General features: G+C 39.9%; 1 protein-coding gene across 2 annotated transcripts in view; it reads right to left on the bottom strand.

The window, feature by feature from the left end:
* The window catches only part of LOC126259562 (kinesin-associated protein 3), a 212,163-nt gene that overhangs the window by 20,553 nt on the left and 173,246 nt on the right, over positions 1–18,364 (bottom strand). Inside the window, exons 16-17 of one of the 2 annotated variants that reach the window (XM_049956459.1) lie at positions 16,737–16,821; positions 1,547–1,595 (exon numbers count right to left, since the gene is read on the bottom strand). In XM_049956459.1, coding sequence (XP_049812416.1) covers positions 1,592–1,595; positions 16,737–16,821 — 89 coding nt within the window. In that variant the 3' untranslated portion in view covers positions 1,547–1,591. The remainder of the gene's footprint in view (positions 1–1,546; positions 1,596–16,736; positions 16,822–18,364) is intronic. The other variant, XM_049956458.1, reaches the window with a different exon arrangement.

Genomic DNA, 18,364 nt, shown 5'->3' with positions numbered 1-18,364 from the left:
CTTAAACAGATACGACATGCAGAGTGGTACAGATGGGCACAAAATCTACAGGAGTGAACTATGGACTCCACAGATGAACACAACAGATGACTGATACCAGATGACAATCATCAACATGTGTAAGGGCACACGGTAATTCTGGACACCTGAGAGATCCCATCAATCGAGCAAGCAAGGTAGTTGATCAGTGATGCTTTGGGGTGGCACAGTGTGGAGGTGTTGGACACTATTTTTGTTCATCCATGGCAAACACAACACTCCACAATACATGAACATAATCATCCAAGCCATCATTGATCCAGTTCAACTGAATTTCTGGGAAGAATTCAAGTTAATGGATGACAGTTTCTGTGACTTTTGTGCAGGCATCATCAACAATCTGGAAGATGCTTGGGGGAGACTGAAAGGAGCTGTATGAGCATGTCCTCACTCACCATGACATCTACGAGAATCAACACAATGTTGCCACTGAAGAATGGGATAAATCATACCTACAGTGTTTAAGTAAAGGTGTGGGCAACATGCCATGTAGTGTGCTGGGTTGCATTCATGCAAAGTGATGTGTTATTCTACATTGAATTACTTTTCTGCACAATGGGCTTACTTCAAGAAAAGTATTTTTTGTTTCTGTTAAATTACAGTGTGGTATCACATATCGATACAACCCCACAGGCATCAAATTGACAACAGAATTGAAAGTTTTCATCAGACACCGATAGTGGACGTGGGTGATCCTGAGTACCCAATGATGCACGCCCATTGAGCCACACCTCCAGCAGCTCTGAGCTGCAAGTGTTCTCTGCTGCTACAATACAGTATGGCCGGTGGCAACCACACTGCCATTCATACACTGGAGTCACTTTGCTATATGATGCTATGCAGATGCTGCCTAGTCACAGCTCCAACTCCATCATTTGTGCTTTAGTACACAGAGCCTCTTCCTTGTTGACACTGAGAGATGGACTCTTTCTTGTTGCATTATTTGTAATGAGTTTCCGTATGCTTGGAAAAATACAAGTTAAGTCAATCTTCTGCTAACTGTGCTAACTTGTTCACTAATCATTTATGCTGCTGCCCAGCTTTCCTATGACAACAGTTGCTGCACCAATCTATAGCAGACCTCTCATTACCGTTGCATATGAAGTTGTACACAACATACAGTACATGTGACTGTTGGATTTTGGTTGTCAATAAATTGATAGATGCATTACTTTCAAACTACTGCTTCACCACCACACTGAATGCTTTAGAACTATTGTTTCGAGGGTGATGTACAACTTTTTTTGTGTATAATACACAATACCAAACTAAATTTTTCAAAAGCAGACAACTTAAGCTGTGTATAATTATAAGCAAATTAATACTCTGATGCATGATATAAAACATTGAACAAAAAAAATGTTATAAATGCTTCAGCACCAATATTTCACAAAAAAGGAGTTATTTACACTGACACACATACATGCTCCACCTCATTCTTAATAAGTGAAAAACATTAAACAAAAACACGTAAGAGACACGAAGATACAAACTGATTAGTTTTTACCTTAGGAAACTAAAATAGTCTTCTGACTAATTCCCATCACTTGAATTACCTGAAATATCACACCACAATAATTGAAAAAAATCTGAAACTCTCAGGCCAGAAGTATTTTCACACAGTATGCAAAAATTTAAAGCAGAAATTTGAAACAAAACTCAAATCACTATTTAACATTAACTGTAAAATGGAATGTGTGAATGAAGAGAGATCACTGCTCATCATTTACAACATGTGCCAAACAGTGGGCAGGCATGTGTGTTTTAGCACAGAAGAGTGATTTTATCTGAGAAATAAGCAATTTATTATCCTTTGTCTGTGCCTGTCCACTGCACAGAACCTCTTCTGTAGTGACAATGTGCCATCACATACATATTACAGTTTATACCATATTCTCCATTAATAGGGATGTCCTCGTTGGAAGTAACATTTCGCAGTTGTAGTACACCACCATGTGCAGAATGGCACTGTGGTATTATTTGTGTTAGCCTGCAGACACGAGATAAACAGCTGAATATCAAAGAATCAGGACAGAGAGGACAGGCTTAATTTTTATAAAGTTAACCACTTCAATAATTCTTAAGACTTTCTTTGTGGTGTCTTTTATTTGAAATATATTATCTCCTAATAAGAAACAAAATGTGCCACTACCTAAATATCTGCCTCACTCACAGACATTCTAGGTCAAGTTTCATCATATGATCATCAAAATGGATATCCTGCCTTGTTGTCTAAAAACAATGTATTAAAAAATTATCAAAGATATAAAAAATAGCTGCTATACCACTGTAACAGTTAGCTATGTAGTCTTACAATGAGAGCTTTGTGGTAGATTCTTTTATGTGTTTGTCTATTCTTTGTTTGTCTGTTGTCAATGTATTATGCTCGCAGTAAAAGGTCGTAACAACGTGATAAAATTGTCTCTGATAGTGCTGTTAAAAGAATTACTGTTTGTTGAACACATGAAGAGTCTGGGGAGAGATGGCTGGATATTTTTAGCAACTATTCATACATGAGATTGCAGGTTCGAGTGCTGTTGTCCACGTCTCTTCCCGTACACGTCGCATTCAATCTGAAACAATTTTGCTATTTCAATACTTCCAAAAATACTAATAAAGGTCGTGATGCTCACCTTTGTTATCATGAAATAATAACAGTTTATTGTGTCTCTTGTACAATTCTCCACATAACATCAAAAGAAGTGAACAGAAAATTCTAGTTACCCTTAGTTAGGAGTAAATCACAGATAGCGTAATATTCCAAGTCAACGATATAATTATCATAGAGTCTCTCAGATAACATCTTTGCCACTTAGCTTTCTCAAAGTCGATTCAGTACATTACATATTTATTACACTACAGCTTTTACTGCCAGTATTTGCATTACTGATGATCTTTGTTTTATGGGAATTAGGGCGTGGTCAAAGGCATATTTCTCTGACCAAAAAGTTTGAAGTGGCTCTTCAGACAGTGAAGACAAAACCCTTGTGTTGGTTGCTGTAGACTAAAAACATTTTTGTTACAGGGAGAGAAAGAACTCTCAGAATTGCTAAATTTTCTGAATGATATTTTTTATCATCATCATCATCATCATCATCTTCTTCTTCTTCTCTTCTTCATCTTAATTCCAAGTATTAGGCCTCTTGACCTTTAACAGTCTCACCCAGAAGGTCTTCTGCAATCTTTCCACTGGTCGACCTACTGATCATAGACTGTTGGGGTGGTACTGTAGATTTGAGTTCATTCATTGTACATGCTTTCTCCTGCTGTTTTGGTAGTTTTGAATATAATGGGTGATGGTTTCTTTTTTAAATTCATTCAACACATTATAATTACCTATGTTACCCCAAATAATTAATTGCATTAATGATTTAATTAATTAAGATATTGATTCTAATGTAAAGTACAAATAAAAATAAAGTTCACAATGGAAAAAGAGAAAGGCAGTCAAATTTCATTTTTGGATGTACAGGTACTTAGAAAACCTCATGGAGCTTTAGAGCATAAAGTCTTCAGAACGCCCACTCACACAGACAGGTATTTTCACAAAAATTCCAATCAACATTTCAGGCAGAAAAGGGAAGTAATCAAAACAATGGTGATCTGAGCTAAAAGAATCAGTGGACCACATTACCCTGAGAACAAGCTCGATCATTTAAGAATTGCCTCCAGAAAAAAACAGTTGCTCTGACAAAGAGTATTGTACTACATCCTAAGACATCTGGAGTTTCTAGTGAAAAGAACCAACCAAAGGGTTAGTTTTCCTCCCACTTATAAAAGCTGTTGCAGATCAGTCAGCAAAGTACCAAGAAGGCATTGTATTTAGATAGTGTTTAAACCACCAAGAAACAAGCATGAATTTTGGAACACTGCAAAGTACCCATCTCGCTGGTTGCCATAGCAAGGATATATCAAATCCCTTGCACATTTGGTCAAGTGTACAAAGGAACCATAGAAACAAGCATTAACACACATCTTAACTCTTTGCCATCTGCACGTCTCGCACAAATGTATTTCCTTGCCGCCGGCTGCACTGTTTCAGATTACTTGGCTTGTCACCGGCCGTTCTTGACATTATCAGGAGATTGTAAATTGTTAAGTTTTACTAATCTCATCATTAGTTCTCATAAGTAGTCAACACTCTTCCCCTACTTTCATGAAATGTCAAAGATATACATACGTAAATAAATACAAAATTTGTTTATTTCATATGTTTGTTTATTTGCATCATCTTTGGTGCTTACAAGGGAACCTCCCCATCGCACCCCCCTCAGATTTAGTTATAAGTTGGCACAGGGATAGGCCATGAAAAACTGAACACAGATCAATCGAGAAAACAGGAAGAAATTGTATGGAACTATGAAAAAAATAAGCAATATATACAAACTGAGTAGTCCGTGTGCAAGATAAGCCACATCAAGGTACGTGTACACTGAGGAGCACCGTGGTCCCGTGGTTACCGTGAGCAGCTACGGAACGGAAGGTCCCTGGTTCAATCCTCCATCGAGTGAAAAGTTTTAATTTTTTATTTTCAGACAATTATCAAAGTTCATGCACTCAGACATGATCAACTTCGCTCTCCAAAATTCCAGGACATGTTCAGATTTGCTTGGACACATGCAGGATTTGACCGTCTACACACGGAAAAACTTGAAAACGTTAAAAATGTATGTTTTGACAGAGCACAGGGAAAACTGTGCGACTGTGAAACTGTTGCATTCATTTGTTGCCATTTATGTGACAAACTCTTATGTTTTCATCACTTTTTTGGGAGTGATTATCACATCCACAAGAAAACCTAAATCGGGCAAGGTAGAAGAATCTTTTTACCCATTCGCCAAGTGTACAAGTTAGGTGGGTCGACAACATATTCCTGTAATGTGATGCACATGCCGTCACCAGTGTCGTATAGAATATTTCAGACGTGTTTTCCTGTGGAGGAATCGGTTGACCTATGAATTTGCGATCAAATGTTTTCGGTTCCTATTGGAGAGGCACGTCGCAAAACACAGACACTAAATTTATTACAGTGAACAGAGACGTCAATGAATGGTCAGATCGTAATTTTGCGAAAATAAAGTAAGTAAAATTTTTATTCGAAGGAGGACTCGAACCAAGGACCTCTCGTTCCGCAGTTAATCACTCTAACCACGGGACCACGGCGCTCTTCGGCTTACATAGTCCTTGATGTTGCATATCTTACACTTGGACTACTGAGTTTGTATATTTTGCTTATTTTTTCGTAGTTCCACACAACTTCTTCCTGTTTTCTCGATTGATCTGTGTGCAGTTTTTCAAGGCCTATCCTCTGTGTCGATTTATAACTAAATCTGAGGGGGGTGCGATGGGGAGGTTCCCTTGTTAGTGTTTCTCTTTCATATGATATGCAGCAAAACAGTCTCCCAGATGTAACACATTTCCACAAGACTTACACATTAAGTTTGTTGTTGTTCTTTTTTTGTTTTTGGAACATACATGGCAATTTTTCGCTTTCATTTATTCATTTTGGAAATAAGTATTAGTTGGTGTTGGTTTATGTGATTGGAAAGTCTGTCAACCAGAACATGATGAGATGTACACGATGTAGTGGCAACCTCCACATTTTGCTCAGTAGCAGGTACATGGTCTTTTATCTGCGAATCAGACACTTTGAATAAAAAATTGTGAAATCAGAGACTCTTGTGTTCTGTATTGAAATATTGACATGTACGGAATGCATTAAACAATGCGCAATGATAGAGGTACATGCAATTTTTTTTTTTACCATTTATAGTTTTTCCGTATATAGGGTAATAACTCAAATACTGGACTGCCTGATCCACTCCGTTCATGTATTTGTTGTAGTCTAGTACACTTTCAGGTTTTTTTACATTTTCTGTGAGTGTCAGTCAAAGTGGCATTATGTACTGTAGAGATCATTCTTATCATTTTAGTTTCTGAAGCTCTCCATACCTGTGTGAGTACTTTCCGTCGATGGCAAGCTTTAAACACATTGACTTTTGTGCACTTTAATTTTTCCGGAAATCCTCTATTGCCGTATTGTTCCACAAACACGAATTTTATTTTCAAGTAACGTCTTGCAAGTTCTGCACTGTTACAATAATTATCCATGTAGAGGTGATTCCACTTTCCATAAGAAGGTGTCAATAGTTCCATCAATGTTTTTGCTAAGGGCTGAGCAGTGCTGGAATATATCTTGAATGAGGATATGTATCCCGTACTCAAATCACACAGCATCCGAAAGAGTATGCCATATTTTATAATTTTCGATGGATTGTAAACTTTAAAATTTAACCATCCACACCACAGTATCATTCCTTCACCAGTTGAGATGTTTTGAATTAGATTAAATGTTTCTTTAAACTTTTTGTAAAAATAATCAATTACGAATTGCCCTTTGTAAAGCTGGTCAGCATTTTGTGGTTTATTGTTGTTGTCAGAAAAATGTAAAAATGATCATATTTGTCTGAATCGGTTGCGGGACATCGTTTTGCAAAATACTGGTGTGTCTATTAACGGATTCATTGACCAATAATCATCAATCTTTGCCTTTTTTGCAATTCCCATAAGGATAGCAAGCTGAAACTATTTTCTAAGTTCAGGTCCTGTAACGTCAACAAATTTGGCATTTTTTTTATCCAGTTTCCTTCTATTGCAATTTTGACTGTAGTACTCATTGGTTTCATTGCTAACATATTCAAATAGATCGTTCCCAATATATAATACTACAATATCCTCGACACACTGTGTATATTTGGGAAATATGTTTGGACTCAGAGATCCTTCAAATTTATGATTGAATTCTTCTCGGACATATTTCACTATCTTCTGACGATTCTGGTTCACTTTCATTCTTTTGATATCCAATGTCTTTTTCTCAATCAGCCAAGTCATCCGGAATGTCAAACAAGACATCCGTGTATTCATTGTATCGTCTCTTTTGTCTGCCACGATGAAAGGGCACAAGTACTTATGAAAACAAAAAACTTGTAGATGTGTGTGACTTATTGTTACTTAAACAAAACACCAACAGAATGCAAAAGATATTATTGTACTGTTGCCGGCCACTGCACAATACTATGCTCACAACACCACTGTGGTGTCACCGGCCACTGAGTGATACTATGCACATGACACCACCGCGGTGTCGCTGGCCGTTTACTGCTATTTCACACATGACACCACCATAGTGTCGCCAGATGGCATAGTGTTAAGCAACAAATGAGCAACTATCATCTGGGCAGCATGGATAAATTGGCAGTACAGACTGAGCACTGGGACCAGGAGACCACCAGATTCATTTCTACCAATACTGTAGTTTTACAAAGATGTAACTGTACTAGGATGTGCAGAGATGTCACAGAAATTCAAAAGCACAAAAACTTTAACAGAAAATAAGAAGCACTGAAATTAGACAATTTGTGGGCCTTTGTGTCAAACAGTGCCAACTCTTCCCCACAACAAACTTCATAACACATGTGGGCACGACTCCGCGATCTTAGGCAGCAGTTTGATGACATCACAAACTGACTGTTGTATTGATACATTTAAACAGTTCAACTTTCTGAGCACAGCACTGAGGTGCAAAATGATTCAAGGGACACCATGCCAAATAACAGTGTTTCAGATGAATCAGGTTCAGTTGAGGCATAAGACAATTCAAGGACATCACAGCAGATAATAGCATTTCAGAAGAATCTGACTCAGTTAAAATAAATGAAGACTCTGAACCACCTCAACAAGTACTCTAAGATCTTCCCAAATGCCAAGATCAAAGAAGAAAGTTCATCTGGCTGTTAAGGGATGTGAACAAGTCTCTGACTGGACTATGAAGAAACTTGTGTGCCGGTGATCCAGTGATATGATACAATTCACTCACATATCACATATTTATTTAGTTCAACTTTCTTTTTTATTTTATTTTATTTTATTGCAAGTGGACTTAAAAGAAGAAATTTATGTTAAGATTCCCACAGCTGACTACAAGACAAAGACATTTAAAGATGAAGGCATTAAAAGATTTAAGAAAGCAGTTTACGGACTTAAATAGGGAAGTTGCTGTTGGAACATTAAACTGGACAAAGCTCTACTAGGTCTGAATTTCAGTAGACCCACAGCTGACACTCGTGTTTACTACAAAAATGAAGGAAGCAATATATTCATTTTAGCTGTTCATGTAGATGACATGCTGAGTTTTTGCAACAATCTGCAACAAAAAATTGCATTTAAAGAGGAATTAAAGGAACACTTTAAACTAAAAGACCTTGGAGATGTAGCCTGTTGTCTATGAACCCAAGTAACAAGAGATCGCAAGTGTAAGCTTTTATGGTGGGACCAGACCTATTATATAAATCATATTTTACAAAAATACAACATGGAAGATTGCCATCCAGTTTGCTTGATAACAGTTAAGTATTACTTCATGAAATGGCCCAAAGACAGAGAGAGAAAAAACTGCCATGAAGAATGTCCCATACAGAAAAGTTATAAGTAGCCTAATGTATGCTCAGTGAGGTACTAGACCAGATTTAGCACAGGCAACTGGAGTGGTGAGTCAGTTTAATACAAACCCAGGAGTACCCCACTGGCCAACTGTAAAAAGTATCCTATGATACCTAAAAGGAACTAAAGATCTCAAACTACAATTTTCTACAGATGAGGATCATGACATCACAGGATACACTGGTGCTGGCTGGGCTGAGGACAATGCAGATAGAGAACTGACCACTGGTTTCTTGTTTATTCACAAGGTGCAGCAATTTCATGGAACACTCAAAACAACCAACAGCAGCTCCCTTGACAACAGAAGCAAAGTACATTAGCTTCTGCACGTCAGGTAGCACATTGGCTGCAACAGTTGCAAAGAGAAATATCCCCTTTCCCAAAAGAAGGCCCAATTAAATTATTTTGTGACAACAAAGGTGCAACTGATCTGTCAAAGACAAGTGGATACAAAGGCTGCACTAAACACTCCGACACCAGACATCATTTCATCACAGAAAAAAATGATTCAGGAGAAATTACAGTGGAGCAAATTTAAATGAGAGGAATGCCTAAAGACATGATGACAAAGCCACTGCCAAGAGGCAGACATCATTAACTAATTCAAGGATTTGGATTACGAAGCTGAAATACTATGAGGCATCACTTCTAGTGGGAGTGTTGCAATTTTCATTTAGAATCAGTGCCTCTGCTAGAACATTCATCTCTGGCATCATTGCAATCAACAATTTCATATATGTGCTTCTTTGCATTATTTCGTTTATTGAGTTTAATCACGTTACTGTCGTTCTACGAACTAATAAAATTGTTTTATTTAGTATCAAACTGGAACCATGTTTCCATTTAAAGTTCAAATCACAACACATTGCATTCAAAAATACTGTATCACAGAACACACTTCACAATCTGTGTGCTCAGAGATTGTCTTACACATTTTGAACGATCATTAACAAATGTAAACACAAATGTGTGGAACTGCAACACTAATCCTGCAGAGGTGGATGAATGAAACAGAACTTACTTTCTTGACACACCTCGTATGTAAGACTTCAAAGACGCATAAAGATCAGCATCTAGCTTCAATTATACAGAAATGTATAATTGAGCACTTTAAAAAATGCAGAAAAGTAGTATCCTATAATCATAACTCAATGAGTCACACCTGGAATCAGTCAACTGATAAAATACCTGGGTATAACAATTTGTCGAGATACGGAGTGGAACAGGCTCAGTCGTAGGTACAGCAGGTGGCAAACTTTGTTTCATATGCAGGATCCTGGGAAAATTGAATCAGTCTATGAAGTAAACCACTTACAAAACATACATACAACCCATCCTAGGTCATTTCTCAAGAGTGTGGGGCACATGACAAATGGGACTAAACAGGAATATTGAACATATTCAAAGGGAGCAGCATGGATAAGAACAGGTTTATTTTACTAACACGAGAGTGTCCCTATTATATTGAAGAACCTGAATGGGTAGGCACTCAAAGATAAACACCAGCTATCCAGTGAAAGCCTACTTCTATAGTTTTGAGAACCAGTATTAAGTAAGTAATCTAAAAATACACTCCTGCCTCCTACATATTACTTCCGTAGCGACTGAGAAGGCAATATCTGACTAATTATGCTGTGTGCAGAGGCATTTAAGCAGTCATAATCCCGGTGTTCCACACACGACTGGAACAGGAACAGACCCAAAATGTGCTATAAGGCTACGAAGCCTCTGCCAGAGTGGTTTGAAGAGTACGCATGTGGATGTAGGCACTATTTTTGAAGAGAGAGAGAGAGAGAGAGAGAGAGAGAGAGAGAGAGAGAGAGAGAGAGAGAGAAAAGTTACTTTGAGAAAAATATATAAAGTGAATATTGCATTTGAAGTGTAACTATTTAGGCAACTGATTGTGATCAGTGCAAATTGTGTGTTCTATTATGTCTGCCACTGCTGGCAACAGTCCAATGTTACTTGAATGTCTGGCCGTATAATCACTACTCAGTTCCGCAGAAATATGGTGGTACTGTGATTAACTTGCATCACAAAGCCCTCTTCACACAAGTAAACTGTATCTGTTGTCATTTTTATTTAGTGGAGCATACATAAGATTCTCCAGGAAGATGAGACAAATCATAAGCATCCATTTAACGATGAGCTGAATATCACATGCAACCATAGTTTTCTGAGGAAGGATTTACGAAGTAAGACCTTGTAGTAATAGCAAGAAGTGATAGCAACAATTCAAATAATAATCCTCATTATAAAGCTGTGAATCTTACTGCAAAATACACTGATGAGAAAGGAAAATCATACTGTTCTACCAATCAATAGCAATCCTTTCTGTATAACAGCTGTTATTCCATACCAGATTTTACATCCTTAAATTCATATCTGTATCAGTTTAAGGTGAAGCATTTTTTCTGAACACATAAAAGAAGTATTTAGCAGATACTAATAAGAAATGTGGAACTGAAATTAAGACTTTTCGTGTGGATACAACTGAGGTCACAGCAGCAGTTTAGTAGCATCATATTTATTATTATTTCCATATTAATGCAGCTTGGAAAATCCTAATTGAGTGGTTAATCACAAATAACAATATATGAACCAGAATTCCAAGGATTTGAGGTAATTAGAAAATGTATGGAAGAAAAATAAAATTATGGATATCTGCAAAAATGGTTAATGAAAACCACATTGATAAAAAAATACTTGAATGTGTCAGATTTTAGTATTATATTCATTGTAGCTTTGAGATTTTTCATCTTAATTTAAAAAGATAATCAAATAAAAAATAAGTATACCTTTCTCTTTGAGAAATGTGAAATACCTAATGAATGTACAATTATTGCACCATCAGCTGGGCATTGAACTGATGTACGTAAAATGGTGTCTTATTACACTAACAAGGCTCACTCTTCAGTTTTCTTCACACTATCACGATTTGGAGGATAGTGCCCAGATATAATAAATTTCCTACATCAGTATGAGGCACTTCTCAAAACACTCAACTATAATCAGTTTCAAGCATTTTTGTGAGAAGGAAAGTTGTTACTCACCATATAGTGGAGTTGTTGAGTCGCAGATAGGCACAACAAAAAGACTTTCACAATTAAAGCTTTCAGCCATTGGCCTTCGCCAACAGTCCACACACACACACACACACACACACACACACACACACACACACACACACACACACACACACACACACACACACGCGCGTGCGCGCGCGCGCGCGTGTGCGAATGCAATACACACATGCAACTGCAGTCTCAGGCAATGGAAACCTGAGTGTGGTTTCAGTTGCCTGAGACTGCAGTCATGTGTGAGAGTTGCGTTTGGCCTTCTTTGAAGAGAACGTTTATAAACAAATCTGCAGCACTGCCATGAGCGCCAACAAGGCACCCTCCTATGCCAACCTGTTTATGGGCTATCTTGAGATCATCTTAGCCTCTCAAAATGTCAAATCCCTGGTCTGGTTCAAGTTCATAGGACTCAGGGCCAAGACACCCTATCCTCATTCTTTCACAATCTCACCTTTTCTCCCATCTGTTTTACTTGGTTCTCCTCAACTCAGTATGTCACCTCCCTGGATGTTGACTTCCTTCTCTCTGAGGGCTCCATCCACACCTTTGTCCACACTAAACCCACCAACAGTACCTGCATTTTGACAACTGTCACCCCTTCCACACCAAAATAAATATCCCCCCCCCCCCCCTGCTGGTACAGCCTAGGCACCCGAGGACAGTGTATCTGCAGTGACAAGAATTCCCTCGCCCAGGACGCTGCAGGTCTCGCCAACAGTAGGAAAAGATAGACTGCTACTTACCATAAGATAACATGCTAAGTTGCAGACAGGCACAATTGAAAGACACTTACACATAATCTTTTGGCCACAGCCTTTGTTGGGAAAAGTGAAACACACGCCACTCACTCACTCACGCAAGTAGTTCATCTCTATGCCACTCCCAATCCCAATTCCTTGCCGAAAAGATCGTATTCCTGTGGAAGTCCCAGATGCAAGAGCTGCCCAACCAACAAATTCAGCACTTCGTATTCCACTCCTGTCGCAGGTACATCCTACCCCATCAGGTGCTGGTAAACCTGTGAAAGCAGCCATATAATTTACCAGCTCTGTTGCAATCATTTCACAGCTTTTTATATTAGTATAAACACTAATCAGTTGTCCACCAGGCTGAATAGCCACTGCCAAACTGTGGCCAGGAGCAAAGTAGATGAAACTGTGGCACAGATGCAGCTGAACATAATGTTGTATCTAGGAATCTTGCGTACTCAGGTCGCAAGACAAACAATCAAACAACTTGTATTAATGAGTTTTATTACAACAAAACAATTACGATACTTTACTTTGCTAGACATGTCACAAGCAAAGGGCAATGTACGAAATAATCAATCTTCTTCAGAATAGACAACACATGTCTGTGCTACATAGAGATTCCTTATGAAGTAGCTAATGTTGATGTTGTTATCGAAGTGGCCATCACCAGTCAAAGCTGGGCATTTATGTCCTCTTTATGTAGTGGCTGCTGCTGTCGCGTTGTCGTCCTGGAAAGGAGGTTGGTCAGCATGTAATTGGCTGACTTCTTCTCACAGCCTTCTCTTCCATGCCATTCCCGACTGGCGTGCCGATGCTGACTTAATGCCATAACACATAACACACTTAATTTCAATGGCTGCTTCGCTACCAAAGTCATCTGGACCCTCACCTCCACCACCAGCTTTTCTGAACAGCGAGGTGGGAGTTATCCTTACAACACATTCTCTGCTCCCTTAATTATCCCAGCTTCAACCTACAGTAGCATGCTGTCCCCACACCCTCCACCCAACAGTTTCTTCTCCCTCTGTACTGTCACTTCCTTCCCATTCCCATCTCCTACCCTCTGTGATTGCCACCCTCTGCCAATGTATCTCCTCATCTTCCCCCACTACTCTCCTTTTTTGCTCTCCTACCCCACAACCTGCTGATGCTGTGCCTGTTGGCATTCTACGCCCCACACTCTCTGCCAGACAGTGCTCCTCTCTTCCCCTCCCCAAATACTGCTATCCTTTCCCATTCCCCTTCCCCTTCCCTGCCTACTCCAGATTGCTGCTTCCATCCCACATGATAGTTGCATTGTGGCCTGAGCTGCCACAGTTGGTGGTCAGATGTGTATAAGGTGTGCTTGCTTGTGTGAGGAATGATGTGTATTTCTTTTTCTCCAACAAAGGCTGTGGCTGAAAGCTTGTGTAAAAGTATCTTTTTATTCTGACTGTCTGCAACATAGTGTGTTAACTATATGGCAAATAGCAATCTATCTTTTCCTATATTGTTGATATTCCCAACTGGCATTTCCATTGTTTGATTTTGCCAAACAGCTTTTGTTCCATCCTACAACTCTGTGATATTTTCCTTCGTTGATATTCACTATATCACGAATGTTCACAGTGTCTGTTCTTTCTCTTCTTTCCTGTGAGTTTTCACTGTCTTCCAAACCACATTTACTTCTGAACCACACTGTATCAATGATTGTTTGTGCTCAACCCAGGCTTTCCTCCATCAACAAACTCTGCCAGAGTGATCCCACCCCAGAAATCCTACACCATCTCCATCCCAGTTTAAAGCCTTGGGCCCTTCCGAGAACCTCTCCCTTGAATCCATTTCCTTCCTCAGCCCTATGACACCCTGCATACCCACCTTCTACATGCTCCCCAAATTCCACAAACCCAACAATTCTGGATGCCCCATTGTGGCTGGTTGTTGTGGCCCCACTGAAAGAATTTCGGCCCTCTGACCAACACTTCCAACCAATTACCATACTCTGGACTCCAACATCAAAGATACCAACCAGTTCCTTCATCAACTCTGCACCATCTCCACCCCTTTATCCTTTACCTCCTTGATCCCTGCCTGTCACTGTTGATGCAACCTCCCTAAAGACAAACATCCCTCACACTCTATGTCTTACCACTATTGAACACATCCTTTCCCGATGTCCTTCAGACTCCAAACTCACAACCACATTCCTCATACACCTTACTAACTTTATCCTAACCCAAAACCACTACTTCTTTGAAGAGAAGGTATACAAAGAAATATGTGACACAGCCATTGGCATAGAAGGGTGGCATGTGGGTGCCAATCTGTTTATGGGTCATCTACAGGAGACCTTCCTAGCCTCCCAAAATGCCAAACCCTTAGCCTGGTTCAGGTTCATTGATGATATCTTCACAATCTGGACTCCAGGCCAAGACACCCTATCTTCACTTCTTCACAACCCCAGCACCTTCTCCCCACCCGCTTCACCTGGTCCTCCTCAATCCAGCACACCACCTTCATAGACATTGACTACCTCGCCTCTGATGGCTCCATCCACCTGTCTGTCCATGTTCCATCCACCAACATTTCCTGCATTTTGACAGCTGGAATCACTTTACTACCAAAAAATCTGTCCAATACAACCTGGCCACCAGGGAACGGCATATCTGCAGTGACAAGAATTCCCTTGGCCAGCATGCTGAGGATCTCACCAAGGCCTTCACCGGCAGGCACTATTCCCCCAAAGCTAGTCCACAAACAGATCTCCAGTGCCATTTCCCATTACACACCTAATCCTCCCACAACCACCAAGAACCAGCTGCAAGCAAGTGCCCCATTCATCACCCAACACTACCCCAGACTTGAACAATTGAACCACATCCTTTGCCAGGCCTTTGATTACCTATCATCATGCCCTGAAATGAGGTACATCTTACCCATGATCCTTCCCTCCCCTCCTAATGTGGTGTTCTACCGCCCGCCCAACCTCCACAACATCCCAGTCCATTCCTATGGCCCTCCCAATCCCAACCCCTTGCCACAAGGATCATATCCTTGTGGAAGACTCAGGTGCAGGACCTGTCCAGTCCACCAAACCAGCACTTCCCATCCCTGTTCTGTCACAGATTTATCCTATCCCATCAGAGACCAGGTCACATGTGAAAGCACCCATGCCAGATAACAGCTCTGCTGCAATAATTGCACAGCTTTTTATATTTGTATGACTACCATCCAGCTGTCCAGCAGGATGAAAGGCCACCACCAAACCATGGCCAAGAGCAAAGTAGGCTGTGGCACAGCATGCATCTGAACATAACATGCTTAATTTCAATGGATGTTTCACTGTCCGAGCTATCTCGATCCTCCCCTTCCCCACCAGCTTTTCTGAACTGCAGAGATGGGAGTTAGGCCTACAAGACATTTTCCGCTCCCAAAATTATACCAGCCTCAAACTACGGTATCCTACTGTCCCCACACCTTCCAACCAATAGTTACCACTCCCTCTTTCATATCACATTCTCCCTATTCATGTGCCCTCACCCTCATTGTGTGCCACCCTCTGCCAAATGCACCCCCAATCTTTTCCTTTCCCTGCTCCTCCCATTTTCCACTCCCTCTTCCCCCACCCCTTTCACGCCTCCTATCTCACAGCCTTCCAATGATGTGACTAGTGATAGCCTTATCAAGACACTCTGCTAGACAGCACTCTTCTTTCCCCGTCCATACCCTGTTATGCCTTTCCCATTCCCACCCCTTCCAGATTGCTGCTTTCATTCAACATGACAGCTGCATTCCTGTCCGAGCTGCCAGAGATGGTGGTCATGGGTGCACAAAGTGTGCTTGCTGGGGTGAATGAATGTGTGTTTCCTATTCTGAAGAAGGCTTTGGCTGAAAGCTAAATATGTGACACTCTTTTCGTTGAGCTCATCTGCATCTCAATGTGTCACCTTTATGGTGAGTAGTAATCTGCCCACTTCCTTACATTGTTGATATTCCAGCCTGGAGTTTCCATTGTTTGATTTTATCTACTTATATCACGGAGATCTACTACTACTACTACTACTACTACTATTATTATTATTAATAATAATAATAATAATAATAATAACAATAACACACACACACACACACACACACGCACACACACGCACACACACGCACACGCGCGAAAGAAAGAAAGAAAGAAAGACTCACTCTCACTCTCTCTCTCTCTCTCTCTCTCTCTCTCTCTCTCTCTCTCTCTCTCTCTCTCTCTCTCCCCCCCCCCCCCCCCCCAAAGAATACCAGAATAATTGTCTACAAGTAAATACTTTTGGTGTGCTACTTATTGCATTCTGTGAGTAGGGAATAATTCTATACAACTCTTAAGGTAATTTATTACCTGCTTCTGGGCCTGTTCCCAATGTTTGACTGGCCATCACCAACAGCTGCAAGGTCATCAGTACGATCCAGGTCCAAGTCAGAAGCTGAGAATAAATGAATCAAGATGGGTACAAGAAACAAACCATTACTAACATGTTAAAGTGGCTGCTTAAAATGACTTTACAGACAAGCAGATACAAGTGTCCTTGCCATTAAACATACAAACTCACTGACACTCAATCTAAACATTTATGAGACAGAACTGCTGACCTCCATGAGGTGGAATTCTAGTACTATCAATAGGCATATATAAAAGTATGAAGTACATCCACTATCTTAGCTTTCAGAACTAATAGTTTCTTCCTTGGGAAGGATAGGTGGATAGACTGGTGAAAGTTAAAAATGAAGGGCACATCACTCAGATACCAAGATGAGAGGAAGATACCAGGTGTGGGTACTTCTCATCCTGGGTTATGCATCAAAAATGTACATCAGTTAATCATAGCCTTGCAAATCACATTAAAAATCCTGGAAATGAAGGATACATACAGAAATCTCATTAATAATTTATATGGCACCAAATACTAATCAATCAAATAGTATCTTCCCAATTAAACTGTAAATTATATGTAGAATCAAACAGTGGAAAACTCAGGATGGAATAATGCAATATTTTGAAAAGGATAGATCAATACTCATCATATAGTGGAGATGCTGAGTCGCAGATAGGCACAACAAAAAGACTGTCAAACAAGTAAGCTTTTGGAAAAAAAGGCTTTCATCGATATGAGACAACACACACACACACACACACACACACACACACACACACACACACACACACACATGACCATGTCACCTTAGTAGCCAGAGGCTGTGGTCATGTGTGAGAGTTGCATTTGCACATGCCCGTGTGTGTGTGTGTGTGTGTGTGTGTGTGTGTGTGTGTGTGTGTGTGTTTTGCCTTTTTTGGCCGAAAGCTTACTAGTTTGACAGTCTTTTTGTTGTGCCTGTCTGTGACTCAGCATCTCTGCTACATGGTGAGCAGTAATCTATCCTTTTCATAATAAAAGAAAAATTATCTGTAGAAATAGAAAATAAAGATATGAGTTAAGTTGTAATTTTTACACTTTCAATGCACTTTTACTGACAGATCTGTCACAGAGACATGAATGTTAATTTATTCTGTAATTTTTCTCATGTTATTTGGTTTCTAACTGAAAAACAAAACTCAAATTCCAGTTATATATTCATGATGAAATGAAATAAATTCTGACATTGAGTGCAGCTGGGTACTGAAATCAATTCAACTGTGACAAGTGAAAATTTGTGCTGGACCAGGACTTGAACCCAGATTTCCCGGTTCACATGAGCATTTGCCTTAAACACTTTTGTTATCAGCTAGTCAAACACATTTTCTGTCTAACCCAAATTCCCACCTAGTCATACACTACTTACGCAGCACTTCCTGTTGGACAGAAAGCGTGCTCAGACAGCCAAAGTGGTTAACACGAGCACTCGTGTAAAGTGGGAAATCTGGGTTTGAGTCCTGGTCTGGCACTAATTTTAACTTGTCAACATTGAATTCATTTCAGTGCCCAGTTGTGGTCAATGTCAGAATTTACTTTATTTTCATCATGTATATGT

This window comes from Schistocerca nitens, chromosome 5, assembly GCF_023898315.1.
Source record: "Schistocerca nitens isolate TAMUIC-IGC-003100 chromosome 5, iqSchNite1.1, whole genome shotgun sequence".
Taxonomy (NCBI): Eukaryota; Metazoa; Arthropoda; class Insecta; order Orthoptera; family Acrididae; genus Schistocerca; species Schistocerca nitens.
The sequence above is the reverse complement of the archived record's forward strand: the minus strand, read 5'-3'. Positions and strand labels throughout refer to the sequence as shown.